The sequence below is a fragment of the Neltuma alba genome, unplaced genomic scaffold, assembly GCF_004799145.2.
Source record: "Neltuma alba isolate B1F8T4 unplaced genomic scaffold, ASM479914v2 tig00011404_pilon, whole genome shotgun sequence".
In the NCBI taxonomy this organism is placed as follows: domain Eukaryota; kingdom Viridiplantae; phylum Streptophyta; class Magnoliopsida; order Fabales; family Fabaceae; genus Neltuma; species Neltuma alba.
The window spans coordinates 114,410-130,191 of NW_021636091.1; the positions used below are offsets into that span (position 1 = coordinate 114,410).

The window sequence follows — 15,782 nt, forward strand, 5'->3', positions numbered from 1 at the left end:
TTTTTAATTACAAAAATGAGTTTTATATTTAGGATCAGAAGAGTGTCCTAAAATTTAATAATGTGGAACAATTGGTACATTTATTATTATTTTTTCCCCTCCTTAAAACAGTTGGGGTCACACATGGCTTGCCTTCCAAATTTTCAATTGTATATTTGTTAGCCAAAAAAATCAAGTGACCTTAAACCAACATTCAACAGACGGTATTACCACGGGGTTATATGTATATATTCGGAGTTGCTAATCATAGCATCGGACTGTAAAAATGAAATGTAAGCCCGCTTTGGCGGTCAACATTAACACACGCATAGAGGAAGAAATGGACAACCAGGCATTTTGTATTTTAAGTCATCAAAAAGTTTGCCAATTTATGCAAAAAAGTGCGTTTGATATGAGAGATTTTGAGGGGAGGAGAGGGAAGGAGAAGGATTTTAATCATTTCTCCTTGTTTGACAATACACAAATTTTAGGAGGGGAGAAAAAATTAAAAAAAAAAAATTTCTTCCCCTCTTCTCCTCAACCTCCCTTCCAAAATTGGGAGGATTTGAAGAGAAAATATAATATTTTATTATGTTCTGATCATTATGTCCATATTTATTTTTAATACCCCTATACTACCTTAAATCCTTCTTCTTCTTTTTTATTGTCTCCAGACGCTTCTCTCTTCTTTACATGACCAAATATTTCATTTAAAGATGGGAAACAGTACAAGTTGTGGCTGAATATTACTTCAACTTTCTTTTCAATAATACTTTACACTCTAGAGTATATTGGAATTTTGGTATAAGTATTGCTCAATATATTAAATGTTATTTACAATTCTATTTTATTAAACATTCTATAAAATTTGAAAAAATAATCTTAAATAAAATAAGGGCAAAATTGTCCATGTCAAAATATTTTTCCCTCCCCTCCCCTCCCCTCATGAACCAAACAAGATAATATTAAAACTCCTTCCTTCCCCTCCTTTTTATAAATCCAAATAAGATAATATTAAAATCATTCTATTCTCCTCTCCTCCCCTTCCTCTCATTGAGCCAAATAAACCCTAAGTCAACGGTTAGTTATTTTAGAGGCAATACTACATGTGCTTGAATGAAGAGATTCCAGATTTAAACCCAACATTGACTTGTTTGTGTGTGTATTAAATATTAAATTACATACTCACTAGTTAATACTACCTCAAATTCTAATCATAAGATTTTGTTCGTAAATTATAAATAATGTCATATAATTAGGACCGAAAGTAGTAAAATACATTTCTTATATAAATAATACTAATTGCTTTACATTATTAAACTTTAGAGTGTCACTTACCCCTTTACAAATTCTAATTATAATATCTCGTTTGTAGACTATAAATAATATCTTATAATTAAGACCAAAGGTAATATAATATGTCTTACATAAATAATACTAATTGTTTTACATTATTAAACTTTAGAGTGTCAATTGCTCCTTTTCAAATACTTTTAGGACAAACATGATTTTCCCCCAAAAATCTCTTCACACATGAACATGCCATATGTCAACTTTTGTGGGCTTCAGTTTAAATGTTTAAAGCCGTCTGAACTCCGTTAAAGTCACTCATCTTCATATAATTCCTCCAATCCTACGCATAAGATACACTCTAATATGCCACCGGAAAAAAAAAACAAAACAAAAAAAGGACACACTCTATGGGATAGAACTGGTCCTGTATATAAGTTTTGCTTTGTTTTTGTCTGAAATTTTAATCTATTCTCTTTATTTTTACCCTTATTAAATGCATGATTGTAGATTAATTGCCAAATATTCTCTCTCACTTTTTTGCCACCCTATCTCATTTACTCTCCCTATAAATAAGAATATGTATAGAAGGGAAAAAAAAAATTATATTGCTTACCACTTCCGTCCTCATTATAAGTTACTATTAACTCATTCTCACATACTAAAAAAATGTATTAAATTTATAAAATTTTTCAAATTTAACTTTATTAAAAATATCTTTGTACATTTGCAAATCTTTCTCACCTCTTTTCTCTCTCTCTTTCCAACGAGAATTAAATCAAGGTAAAATTAAAAAATGATCATTAAATATTCTACAAGTGACTTATAATAAGAATTGGAATTGTGTACTTTTATTTCCTTTAATTTAAAAAACATTTTGACGTACATAATTTAGTTAACTGTAAATTATATATAACATTGGAAGGAGTCTTTAGATACACACATTGCTCTTTGCGAAAGCTTCACGACAAAAAAAATGCATTTAACTCAAAATAAAAGATAACGTGAATGATAATCAGACAAAGTCAGCAATTTAAATTAAACATTATCACATCAATACAGATAAAATCATAATATTATTTGCAAGTTTTTTTTTTCTCCACATGGCTTTAGAATTTTATTATTTTATTCTCAACTTGGCTTTGTAATTGTACACGTTACCTTGGTCCCCTCAATGCTATAATATTGCTATTATTCTCATGCTGCGGCACTTATTCCGCAAGATCGTTTGATCAATTCCATTCAATATCGTGCAAATATTAACAAACCACATATAATAATGAAGTTAACTCTCCTTCTGAAATTTCCTGATGATAACGTGTCTGAGCAAATTAAATCTACTTGAACATAAAATTACAACATTATTTATTATTGGTTAAAGTAAGCATCTAACACTACGACGTTATTTCCTTAATCTTTTTTTTAGTATGATGTTATTTTCTTGGTGCATCCTTTTTTAGCTGTATCTATCACCATAATCTTATCTATAATTTAGGATGCTAGATGCACTAAAAATAATACTACCCCCGATCCTTATATTAAGACCTAGTCGAAAATTTAATTTAGTCCTAAATATAAGATTTTAACTAACTTTGTCTCCTATTTTTTCTTAAAATATCCCTATTTATAGTAAAGGGTTCCCACCAAGTGATAATTCCAATCAACCAATGTACATGATTGAAGAGAGGATAGTTTATGAATATCAACACATATTTGTGACACATAGCCAGTTTAATTAATTTTCTTAATATCTCCAATAGTTCTTATATTAAAAACTAACAGTAGTATTAAAATATTGGGAGCACTAGAAAAAGAACGTCCTCACGATTGGATGCTACTTTATCCTTATTTATTTAACTATTTGATAAACAATATCTATCATAAGTACAGATAATCATGCATGCGTACCTGATGAATTGGCCATCAATTTTGGCTGCGTGTCTAAACATTTGAATTCTTTTTATTGGCCAAAATAAACATTTGAATTGACCATCCATTAAATTTCGTCCCTTTTTCATCAAGCATGAGATAACCAAAGATTTTCGATAAGGCACGTTCTCTTTTTATTCTCCTGCTTTAATTCACTTTTTCATATATATAATTTTCATGTATTATGTGGTGATGCCACCAACTGAAAGATTCTTGATAGCTTCCTCTTCTCTCTGCCACCTTTATATATGTGTGTGTACACACACACACACACCCCACGCTTAAACCAAATGCCCACGCAAATTGCAGTTTCTGCATTTCAGATTCACACCAGTATATTTATACACCTGAGCCCTAGTTATTCCCTTGGAAGTTTTCCATCCTGATATTCTTTTCTGATATACCTGTTTGATATTCAGCAAGTTAAATTCAAATATATATTATCATGTCCAATTAGAAGTAGCTCTCCTCTAAAAACATTTCCTATATTTATACGGATTTGAATCTTTATATTAGGGCCAAAATAAGTACGTTTCCCTCCTAATATTCCCATCCCTCTATTTTCCATCCTATATCCAGAATAAACAAAGCCTTAAAGTCTATTCATTTTTTTCCCTTTTAGGTTCATGGCAAAGGCAAAAGAATTAAAGGAGGCTGAGCTTGATGTGAAGCAAGTAGGAGGACCAGTTCTGGTTGGACCAGCAGAGGAAACAGAGAGAGGGCTTTACTTCCTTTCAAACCTTGACCAGAACGTAGCAGTTATGGTTCGTACAGTTTATTGTTTCAAATCTGCAGGTTCAAGAGGGAACGAGGATGCTGCAACAGTAATCAGACAAGCATTGTCCAAGATTCTTGTCCCTTATTACCCCATGGCTGGCAGGTTAACTTTAAGTTCTGAAGGGAAGTTGATAGTTGATTGCACTGGTGAAGGTGTGATGTTCGTTGAGGCTGAAGAAACAAACTGTGATGAGATTGAGGAAAATGGAGATTTGATCACAAACCCTAATCCTTCAACTCTTGGGAAACTGGTTTATAGTGTTCCTGGTGCCAACAACATACTTGAGATGCCTCTTATGACTGTTCAGGTTTCACTTTGACTTTCGTCTCAGTTAAATACGTATATATAAATTCCTATAAGTCGTTATGGATGAAGGAAATCTTTGTTGATACCAGGACACGGCCAGTATTTTGTTATGAGATGTCAAGATTAAAAAACACGTATAACATGAAGTTGGGAAAATCATTGTGAGGTTTCAAAAAATGTAGTTATTAAAAAAAAAAATCTTACTAAGAAGTAAATAGTTGGATCTTCTTGTTATTTCCTACACCAAAACAAGGTTGTCATTCACTTATTTTATGACGTTTTGATAATTACATTTCTTACTTGGGGATCGCATAGTATTTTGATACTAGGACATGGCTAGTATTTTGTTATGAGATGTCAACATCAAAAACACTTTATAATACTACCTCCGGTCCTAATTATAAGACCCAGTTGACTTATTTGAGGAGATTAAGGAAGGAAATTAAATTAGTTATTTGTAATAAATAAGTGTTGTTATTCCTAAAATATCTTTGCTAATTAAGTGTATTAGCTAAAACTATTATTATTAGAAGGACTATCTTGGAAAAAAATGTATAAATATGAAAGACAAAATGGATTGGGGTCTTATAATTAGGACCAAACAAAAAGTCAAACGGAGTCTTATATTAAGGACCAGAAGTAGTATAAAGTTGAGGAAATCACTCAGAGGTTCTAAGAAAAAAGTATAATTACAAAAAATTTTAATGATAAATGAGCAGCATAATCTTTTTTTTTTTGTATGAACTTGTGATTTTGTTATACATGACTTTTTAGTAATTATGATGCTTATTTGTAGACCGCATAATAATTTCTCTATGCATCAATTTTTAAACTTTTTTTTCAATGATTTTTTTTTAATAAAATAACATTCACTTTTATCTAAGCATTTAATGAGCTTTTTTTCCTAATTTTGCCCACATATATTCTCTTTCCTCCTTGATTCATTTATTACATCTTTTACTTATTCTCTTTATTAGTAAAAGCATATTGGGAAAAAAATATATGCCTTACATATTTATTGTTTTAAACTAATTTTAATTAATTTCTTGATAAACATAAATAGATAAAATTCATCTTATATTTTAAACCATAAGGAGTATAATATTCCTCCGGTCCTAAATATAAGACCCATTTTATAATGTAATTTATATTATGAAATGTGTATTATATTTAGGATCGGAAGAGTATATACGTTCTGTGAAAAAACTTTGTATTCCCCATATATCTCTTTTTGACCCCTGCTAGTTACCATTTTAATTGTTTTTTCTTTATTATCAAATAAAAAGGAAAATTACTTCAGCCTTTTACTCAATTGTAATTTATATTGTGAAAAAATTATGTTGCTTATCACTTCAGTTCTCAAGTTACTATTAACTTATTCTCACATACTAAAAAATGTATTAAATTGATAAATTTTTTAAATTTAAATTTATTAAAAAAATTTCTCTTTCTACATTTACAAATCTTTCTCACCTCTCTTTTCTCCCTCTCTCTTTCCAAAGAAAATTAAATAAAGGTAAAGTTAAAAAATGATCATTAAATATCCTACAAGTGACTTATAATAAGAATTGGAATTGCATACTTTTATTTCTTTTAACTAATTTAGAAAACATTTTGATGTACATAATTTAGTTAATTGTAAATTATATATAAGGTGGGAAGGAGTCTTTAGATATACACATTGCTCTTTGCGAATGCTTCACGACCAAAAAAAAAAAGCATTTAACTCAAAATAAAAGATAACATGAATCATAATCAGACAAAGTCAGCAATTTAAATTAAATATTATCACATCAATACGGATAAAATCAAAATATTATTTGCAAGTTTTTTTTCCCCTCCACATGGCTTTAGAATTTTATTATTTTATTCTCAACTTGGCTTTGTACACGTTACCTTGGTCCCCTCACTGCTATAATATTGCTTTTATTATTATTATGCTACGGCAGTTATTCCGCAAGATCGTTTGATTAATTCCATTCAATATCGTGTAAATATTAACAAACTACATATATAATAATGAAGTTAACTCTCCTCCTGAAATTTTATGATGATAACGTGTCTGAGCAAATTAAATCTACTTGTAAATAAAATTACAACATTATTTATTATTGGTTAAAGTAAGCATCTAAGTATCTAACACTGAGACGTTATTTCCCTAATCTTTTTTTAGTATGATATTATTTTCTTGGTACATCCGGTGTATCTCTGATGTTATTTTTTAGCTACATCTAATACCATAATCTTATTTATAATTTAGGGTGCTAGATGCATTATAAATAATACTATCTCTGGTTCTTATATTAAGAGCTAGTTGAAAATTTAATTTAGTCTTAAATATAAGACTTTAATCAATTTTGTTTCCTATTTTTTCTCAAAATATCCCTATTAATTGTAAGGCAGGGTTCCCACCAAGTGATGATTCCAATCAACTAATACACATGATTGAAGATGATAGTTTATGAACATCAACAAACGTTTGTGACACATAGTTAATTTAAATAATTTTCTTAATATCCCCGATTCAGTTATCTAGTTCTTATATTAAAAACTGACAATACTATTAAAGTATTAGGAGCACTAGAAAAACAACGTCGTCAGGATTGGATGCTACTTTATCCTTGTTTATTTAACTACTTTGATAAACAATATCTATCATAAGTACAGATAATCATGCATGCGTACCTGATGAATTGGCCATCAATTTTGGCTGCGCGTATAAACATTTGAATTTTTTTTTCCGGCCAAAATAAACATTTGAATTGACCATCCCTTAATTTCCGTCCCTTTTTTCATCAAACATGAGATATGAACTAAAGATTTTCGATAAGGCACGTTCTCTTTTTCTTCTCTTGCTTTAATTCACTTTTTTATATATATAATTTTTATTTATTATGTGGTGATGCCACCAACTCAAGATTCTTAATAGCTTCCTCTTCTCTGCCACCTTTATATATATATTTATATATTTATATGTGTGTGTGTATATATCCCACGCTTAAACCAAATGCCCACACAATTTGAAGTTTCTGCATTTCAGATTCACAGCAGTAGATTTATACGCCTGAGCTAATTATTCCCTTGGAAGGTTTCCCCCCTTATATTCTTTTCTGATATACCTGTTTGATATTCAGCAAGTTAAATCGAAATATATAGTATCATGTCCACTTAGAAGCAGCTCTCCTGAAAACATTTCCTATATTTATACGGATTTGAACTAAAAACCTCGTGTTTACGGTAACTGTTTATATTAGGACCAACATATGTAGGTTTTTCTCCTAATATTCTCATCCCTCTATTTTCCATCCTATATCCAGAATAAACAAAGCCTTAAAGTCTATATTCATTTTTTTTTTTCCTTTTAGGTTCATGGCAAAGGCAAAAGAATTAAAGGAAGTTGAGCTTGATGTGAAGCAAGTAGGAGGACCAATTCTGGTTGCACCGGCAGAAGAAACAGAGAAAGGGCTTTACTTCCTTTCAAACCTTGACCAGAACGTAGCAGTTATGATTCGTACAGTTTATTGTTTCAAATCTGCAGGTTCAAGGGGCAACGAGGATGCTGCAACAGTAATCAGACAAGCGTTGTCCAAGATTCTTGTCCCTTATTACCCCATGGCTGGCAGGTTAACTGTAAGTTCTGAAGGGAAGTTGATAGTTAATTGTACTGGTGAAGGTGTAATGTTCGTTGAGGCTGAAGAAACAAGCTGTGATGAGATTGAGGAAATTGGAGATTTGATCACAAACCCTAATCCTTCAACTCTTGGGAAACTAGTTTATAACGTTCCTGGTGCCAACAACATACTTGAGATGCCTCTTATGACTGTTCAGGTTTCACTTTGACTTTTATCTCAGTTAGATACGTATATATAAATTCCTATAAGTCGTTATAGATGAAGGAAATCGTTGTTGATACTAGGACATAGCCACTATGTATTTTGTTATTAGATGTCAAATTAAAAAACACGTATAATATGAAGTTGGGCAAATCATTGTGAGGTTTCAAAAAAGGAAACATAATTATTAAAAAAAAATCTTCGTAACAAGTGAATAGTTGGATCTGCATGTCATGTCCTATACCGGAACAACGGAACTTGTCATTCACTTATTATGTGACGTTTTGATGATTATATTCCTTACTTGGGGGTCGCTTAGTATTTTGGTATTAGGAGATAGCCAGTATTTTGTTATGAGATGTCAACATGAAAATCACTTTATAATATAAAGTTGGGGAAATCATTCAGAGGTTCCAAGAAAAAATTATAATTACAAAAAATTCCAAATGACAAATGAGCAACATAATCTCTTGTTATTTTGTGTGTATGAACTTGTGATTTTGTTACATGACTTTTTACTAATTACGATACTTATTTGTAGACCCAGTAATTTTTTTATAAAGTTTGCATCAATTTTTAAACTTTGTTAAAGGGGCTTTTTTTTAAAAAAAAAAAAAAAAAGATAACATTCACTTTTGTCTAAGCATTTAATGAGTTTTTTTTAATTTTATCCACATATATTCTCTTTTCTCTTTGATTTCTTTATTATATTTTTTACTTATTCTCTTCATTAATAGGGGCATATTTGAGAAAAAATGCATGCTTTACATATTGATTGTTTTAAACTAATTTTAACTAATTTTTTTATAAACATAAATGGATAAAGTTTATCTTATATTTTGAATCAGAAGGAGTATGATATACACTTTCTATGAAAAAACTTTGTATTCCCCATATGTCTCTTTTGACCCCTGCCAGTTACTATTTTAATTGTTTTTTCTTTATTATCAAATGAAAAGGAAAATTACTTCAGCCTTTTACTCAATTGGATTTAGGTCTAATCCATCAAGGATGAACTAGGCATAACCTAACAGGTGCAAAAAATACTTGACTTTGGAGACAAAATTTGCATAGCCCGAAGCTAACCATGGATATGTTTTAGGTTACAAAATTCAAATGTGGAGGACTTACTTTGGGGCTGGCCATTAACCACTGTATGCAAGATGGACTGTGTGCTATGGAATTCGTAAACTCATGGAGTGAAATTGCAAGAGGCTTGGACTTAAAGATTCCTCCTTTTCTTGATCGCACCATTCTCGAAGCACGCGAGCCTCCTCTTATAGAGTTCCCTCACCATGAATTTGCAGAGATACAAGACGTATCATCAGATACCACGAAGCTGGACGAGAAGAAAGAAGAAGAAGAAGACATATTGCTCTACAAGTCCTTCTGTTTCGACCCACAGAAACAAGAACTTCTCAAGAAAATGGCCATGCAAGATGGGGTTCTTCAAAAGTGCTCTACTTTTGAAGCCCTTTCTGGTTTTGTATGGAGAGCTCGTACTGAAGCCTTGAAGATGAAACCTAATCAACAAACCAAGCTTCTCTTTGCTGTTAATGGACGGTCAAGATTCGTTCCTCCATTACCAGAAGGCTACTTTGGAAACGCCATACTATTCACACATTCACTGTGTGAGGCTGGTGAGTTGCTGAAGAATCCTCTATCATTCGCAGTTGGGTTGGTTCAGAAGGCCATTGATTTGGTTTCAGATAGGTATTTGAGATCAGCTATAGATTACTTTGAGACGACAAGAGCGAGGCCTTCCTTAACAGCCACGCTTTTGATTACAACTTGGACTAGGTTGTCTTTCCAGACCACAGATTTTGGATGGGGACAGCCTCTGTGTTCTGGGCCTGTCACCTTGCCTGAGAAAGAGGTTGCCTTGTTCCTCTCTCATGGGGGAGAGAGGAAGAACATAAATGTTCTTCTGGGTTTGCGTGCTTCTGCCATGGAAGAGTTTGAAGCCCTGATGAGGCAGTTATGAAAATCTTTCAACGATTATTACTCATTAATTTGCTTTATTTGTGTTCCACGTCCAATATGTTTAATTAATTAATCCTATGTCTGTGTCTGCTCTATAAATTAATGTTCTGTTGATATTGTTGTTAATTATTGAGAAATAATCTTGTTCTTAAGTTTCTTTATTGTTGAATGTTCGTCTTGAATTTGGAACACAGAGCTTTTTTCAATTATTATTTGGCATACTTTCAACTACATCATAATCAATGGTTTGAAGTCAATATACAACTCTAATATACCAGGTAAATATGTGGGCATTTAATAATTTGTAAATATTTCATTAACTTTCATAAAATATCTTTATTTCACATCATGTAATTGGATAAGGCGAAAGCATACATTTAATTATTTAACTTTATACAACATTTCAATTTGCTTTCTTAACTTTAAAAAACATATATTTAGTGCTGTAATCCTAAAATAGTTACGTTTATACTTTTTAAATTTAAAGAACTAAAGTGAAACTTTCTACAAAATTAAAGGACTAAATGTATACTTTAGCTAATTAGATAATTAATTCCACCATATCATTATTCTCTGTTGTGTGCCAAGAAAAGAAATTGTAGAACAAAGAAATCAATTATTAATCTTAAAGTTGACATCAAAGCTACAATAAAGAGGAGAGTATAAAAAATAATAAAATGATGAAAATACTCAAAGAAAAGAACTTTTCCATAATATGAGGATGTGGATACAATGAGACTGAATCATTACTTCCTACTATAACGTTACAGAAACAATACACACTCTATTAATATATGCTGCACTTACTCGTCCCTAGTAATTCTATAATTCTATATACATTAATTTCTTTATAAATGAAAAAGAGAAGCCATCTGCTTAAATTTCTATCCAGCTTCAGCCTAAGCCTGCATAAATTCAAAAAGTAATGCCATTTAGGAAGTTAGCATTGATAGGGTTAGTTGAAGAATATAGAGCCATTGAAGTGAATAGATACATGATAATGGGTCTCGCTTCTAATATGTGGGTGTCATAAAAATGGCGCGATTATCATGTGTCTATATCTCTTTCTTCACTTTTAAGTAAGGTCACTTTAAAGGATCACAAAATAATAAAACGAATTAATACATCAATGCTAATAAAGTTGGAACACAAAGTACCGGTACCATACAGATAGTATCAGCACATGAGTTTAACATTACTAACCTCATGTACACTTATCTTTAGAAGATCCAAATAATGAATTAAAAACAAATTTAGTCCTTAACTTATTAAAGAGTACATACCTTATTATCTTGAATGCTTTCTTAGTCAGTGTAAAAGAATGCCTGTGACAGTATATTTGCTCCACTATGTCTTTGAACTTCCAACAAAATGTCTTTTTCCAGGTCAAAACTTGTGGCAGCATCCATCAGTGCCAACATTTCATCTCTCTTGAAAAGTGTGCATTGCCTGCCGCATTTGCAATTCTGAGTCTCAATTTCTGTATAGCAAAATAAAAAGATGAAGAAAAGATTCATGAAGTTCAGATAAGGACATAATTTGATGCAAATCAAACCGCAATAGATATATATCTTAAATCATCTGCATGCCAGACTGTAATTAGAAAGGATCACTTCAATTTAAATGCTTAAACTATTAAGTGAAGAGTTATAAACAGGTTAAGCATTAACTTTCTCATCAATAGTGAAAGCAACTAATATGACTATTAAGCAAATGACAATAATGATATCTTACCATCATGGGAAATACAAATGGGATGAGTAAAGCAGTACTTGCAGAGAAAGAAAGCCACATAACAGTCTCTACAGCAGAGGCTGCATACCACAGTACCAAGAAAATTTGAAGAACTTGAATACTTTATTGAACTCTCCAGTCTTGAAAGAGCCTCGTCGTAAAATCGCATGAGCTGCATAAAAGATAGCTTAGTAGCATGGTCGGATTCCAAATTGAGTTTGTTATTTGAACCTTTGAGATTTGGGGCCTTGTAAATTAGCATTGCCTCATTACAAAGAAGTTCCTCAAAGGGAATCATAGGCATCTTTCCAAGATGTGCATAACGCCTTGTAGCTTCAGCCCCTAATGGAAACCAATCACTCACTGCAAAGTTTACTGCTTCTCCACAGTTGAATCCTGAACCAACAAGAATCCAATCCAATAAATATAAATATATACATTGAAACCTACATAATGCGTAATTAACTTGGGTTTTCTTGTCTTGGATATGATTCTAGCACCATTGTGCTAAAGCTCAGTTAGGGGATTTGGGATTTTGTGATAAAACAGGCAGAGTGATTTAGATCCTCTGAAGTTAGAAGCTTGTGAAGTACTTTTAAAGTATGAAAGAAATAAAAAGAAAACAGAGAGTGGGTGGAAAGGAGAAAGTGAGCTTCATACACATTCTCACTTCTTATGTGATTGTCTCCCATTCTCTCTCACTTCAAAGACCATGCTACTATCAATGCACAGAAAGATAGGGATTGGTACCATGACTAAATCCAGCATGATATGCTTTAGGAAAGGTGATGACAAACTCCCCAGGCTTCTGCACAGCCTTATAAACTGGCACACCATGCTGGAGCAACACATTTGGAGAAAACATGGTTGTTTTATGAGAAAGAGCTTCAAAGGCACCAGCCTTTCCATCATGTTTTGATAAAATCTTATAGTGGAACACCTGATCCAAGGCAACCTCTTCAAATTGAGAGGCCGCACAGCTGGGAACGCCATACCAAGTTTTGTTTGCTCCTGAGTGATGGTAGTTAATGCTACAAAAGGATTAAAACATATAAGAGCTAGGTGCAGTAAAATAGTAGATGAACATAAACATCAGAGTAATAGTTTTGAGAATTACCTGTACAAATAGTGATCTTCTACATGCCATGCAAACATACTGAATAGCATTCCAATATAAAGCATAGGGTCAGTTATTCCCTACCCAAAAAAAGAAACGTTGCCATGAGGTTTATAATAATCACTCCGAAAACAGTGTTCAAATTTTTATTGAGATTATGTTTAAAGATTGCTCTCTTACTGGAATGTCTCGGTCAATGAACCGCAGTGTAGATTTCTGCAGCCGCGAGAAATTCTGGGATTGAAGAAAAAAAGAAAGTTTTATTTTCACAACACAATGATCAGTCTGAATTTGTTAACAATTAACAGAAGCATATTATAGAGAACAAATGGGAAAAGTAGTGTCTTAAAAACTACCTTCAAATTCCATTTGCTTTTTGCAAGCTTGTCATTAGGATCACATGAAAAAGCACTACCTTCAACATTGACTCCATACTCAACTGTTCCCGTCTCTCCATGCTCCATCTCATGCCAGAATAACTTTTCCACATATGAAGAAGGAAGATTTCCTGAACTGTAAAACCTACTGAGAAAGGCCTTGTTTGCCAAAGTCTCGAAATCACGGTAAGTGTATTTTCTGATGGAAACAATATTATTCAGCAGTTGAACAATGTCAATTGAATCATAATCCTAGAATTATAGTCATAATGCATTTTCTTACCTGCCTCTGAAAGAATAGGTTGTTTCATTGTCCTCATTTAATTCAGAAAACCGAAGAGGTTGTACAATAGTTTCAAACTTGAAATTTTCTCTCTCTTTCGTTAAGACAACAGCAGCTGGAATAGAGGCATTTAGAGGAGAAACAATTTTGCATATTCCTGAAACATTTAAATGAAGATTTATCATTAGAAATATGCTATTTGTTCTATGAGAGTGTTATGAGAATCAAACCATATGCAATGTCAAAGAAAAATGTTCATGGTCATTTGCTTCTAATAGATCAATGACATTGCATGAGCAGGATACAGAAAAGGCCCGTATGCTCGGTTGTTGCGGAAAATTCCTCATGAACATTACTATAAGGGTAAACTATACATAACTCTGTAAACTTTAGATTAGATATTAATAACTTCCCTTACCTCCAAAACTTGACAAGGAAACTCCATGTACTTTTAAAATTATACAAATAACTCCCTTATTGTTAATTTGCCTATTCTATAACATGACAGAGAATTTATCTGCACAGGATTTAAATTTAGGATAATCACATGCAGACATGCTCATAACCCAATGTTTAATGAATTAATGGAGTACATGGTCGCATATCATGCTCCATTATTAAGATAGAGGGTTAATTAATGGAAGGGGATTGTCTTCACAAAATTGGAAATTTAGGAAGATTCTTGATCAAATTTTAAATATCGTGAGAGTTATTTGTGCACAACTCAAAATTCAAGGGGATTTTATGCAACTTAGCTTTAATATAAAGAAGAACGAAGGACTAAAGCCAGTTCATGAACATATTAAAAAGCTAAAAATAATAAACAACAGGAAATATGACTTTGATCACTTATACCGTATTTTTGTGCCTGAGGAACAATCTTCTGCAGATAAACTAAAGGATCCTCAAACTCCTGCTCTGATGGGCAGAAAACAGGACATTCTAGAATCTTATTGACCCATTCTTGTTCTGCCAAGTCTACTTTGCTCAGTTTGCTCAACATATCTTTGCCTGTTGTGTCCTTTTCTCTTCCACATCCAGACACTTCAACTGCTCTTGTTTTGTTTGATTTCTTCATTTCACTAGAATCTGATGCCTCTGATGTGACACCAGACTCCATCCTTCGTAGCCTCCTGTGCATTCTTTCTGTTATTTCCAGTTATTCCCGAAATTTTCTTCTTGTCCAATGTTAGGTTCTGTAGAAGAGAGAATAAGAATGGGGAGGGGAAAGAACAGATGAAAAGTTAGAAGAAAGATGAGAGGGAGAGAGAGCCTAGAACCGGTATCTGAAATCCTAGGAGATGAGAAGAGGGCAATTCCTGAATAATATACTTTCATTCATGTCTCCAAGACTAATACATATGATGTCTAAATGGGCTGGTAGGATAAGACATAAAATAACTGACGATGACCTCCTATAACTGAAGATAACTGATAATAACTACTCCCACGTTGAACTGAGAAAAACTAACACGTGTATTAACTTCCCTCAATTCATAAACTACCCTTTATTCTTGCTCTTTCCCCTAGAGTACACCTGAAACTGACGTGGGACCCTATCATCCAACCTGGTGGAATATGAAAAAGAAAATTGGAGGACAAATCAGTATCAATATCAATATGAAAAATAAAATCCATATCAAGTGGTTCTAATAATGAGATACGAACATTGAGACTTATTTCTTATACTCGGTGCAATAAATATGAAATTGTGTCTAATTAAGCTAAAAGCTATGTATCCAAGTTCAGCCAAAATACAAAAATGTTAAGAACATAATTTTGTAGATTTGTCGAAGAAATGGAATGGAGTATGACTATGTCTATTACCCTACAAACCTTTGCTCTATTTACATGACATCTGCCAGTTTTATTATTTTTGTTCTCTGATTGCATACAACAGCCGTAAATTGAGATTCTTCTAAACTGGATTACCTGCCGGTATCGTATACCTCATATATCGCCCCTTTCAAAGGGCGAAAGAAATATTTATTTTGCACCACATAAAACATTAAAAAAATAGGGGGGTTGAAATCTAGGATAAACCCGTTAAAGATCATATTCACGATTCATGAAAAACTTCACAATATAGGCTTGGCTCAATCGCCCAAAAAGAACCAAAAAACTAGGTACATGGAAAGGCAAAACCATGAAAACTATAAAGACATTTATACAT

At 32.3% G+C, this 15,782-nt stretch overlaps 3 protein-coding genes across 3 annotated transcripts; 2 read left to right on the forward strand and 1 right to left on the reverse strand.

The window, feature by feature from the left end:
- Positions 1–3,824: 3,824 nt before the first annotated feature.
- Positions 3,825–4,295, forward strand: LOC114712948 (omega-hydroxypalmitate O-feruloyl transferase-like). The gene has a single exon (XM_028897508.1). The coding sequence runs from the start codon at positions 3,825–3,827 to the stop codon at positions 4,293–4,295; it is 471 nt and encodes a 156-aa protein (XP_028753341.1).
- A 3,356-nt stretch (positions 4,296–7,651) lies between these two features.
- On the forward strand, positions 7,652–10,253 carry LOC114712949 (omega-hydroxypalmitate O-feruloyl transferase-like). The gene is made up of 2 exons (XM_028897509.1): positions 7,652–8,110; positions 9,218–10,253. Exons 1-2 carry the CDS (start codon positions 7,652–7,654, stop codon positions 10,097–10,099), a joined length of 1,341 nt encoding a protein of 446 aa, XP_028753342.1. The 3' UTR covers positions 10,100–10,253.
- A 1,149-nt stretch (positions 10,254–11,402) lies between these two features.
- LOC114712950 (lysine-specific demethylase JMJ706-like) lies at positions 11,403–14,729 on the reverse strand. The gene is made up of 8 exons (XM_028897511.1): positions 14,465–14,729; positions 13,610–13,766; positions 13,306–13,525; positions 13,130–13,183; positions 12,950–13,029; positions 12,583–12,863; positions 11,833–12,228; positions 11,403–11,578 (listed from the first exon to the last, which is right to left on the reverse strand). The coding sequence occupies exons 1-8, from the start codon at positions 14,727–14,729 to the stop codon at positions 11,403–11,405; spliced, it is 1,629 nt and encodes a 542-aa protein (XP_028753344.1).
- Between the last annotated feature and the right edge of the window lie 1,053 nt (positions 14,730–15,782).

What these genes read in the sequence shown, in the direction of transcription:
- LOC114712950 (XM_028897511.1), bottom strand. Translation starts at nt 14,729, where the DNA reads ATGGAGTCTGGTGTCACATCAGAGGCATCAGATTCTAGTGAAATGAAG. An exon ending in GAAGATCACTATTTGTACAG is followed by an intron (nt 12,864 to 12,949) that starts GTAATTCTCAAA and finishes ATCCTTTTGTAG; the next exon opens with CATTAACTACCATCACTCAG. An exon ending in TCATGCTGGATTTAGTCATG is followed by an intron (nt 12,229 to 12,582) that starts GTACCAATCCCT and finishes TTGTTGGTTCAG; the next exon opens with GATTCAACTGTGGAGAAGCA.
- LOC114712948 (XM_028897508.1), top strand. Translation starts at nt 3,825, where the DNA reads ATGGCAAAGGCAAAAGAATTAAAGGAGGCTGAGCTTGATGTGAAGCAA.
- LOC114712949 (XM_028897509.1), top strand. Translation starts at nt 7,652, where the DNA reads ATGGCAAAGGCAAAAGAATTAAAGGAAGTTGAGCTTGATGTGAAGCAA. An exon ending in TGCCTCTTATGACTGTTCAG is followed by an intron (nt 8,111 to 9,217) that starts GTTTCACTTTGA and finishes GATATGTTTTAG; the next exon opens with GTTACAAAATTCAAATGTGG.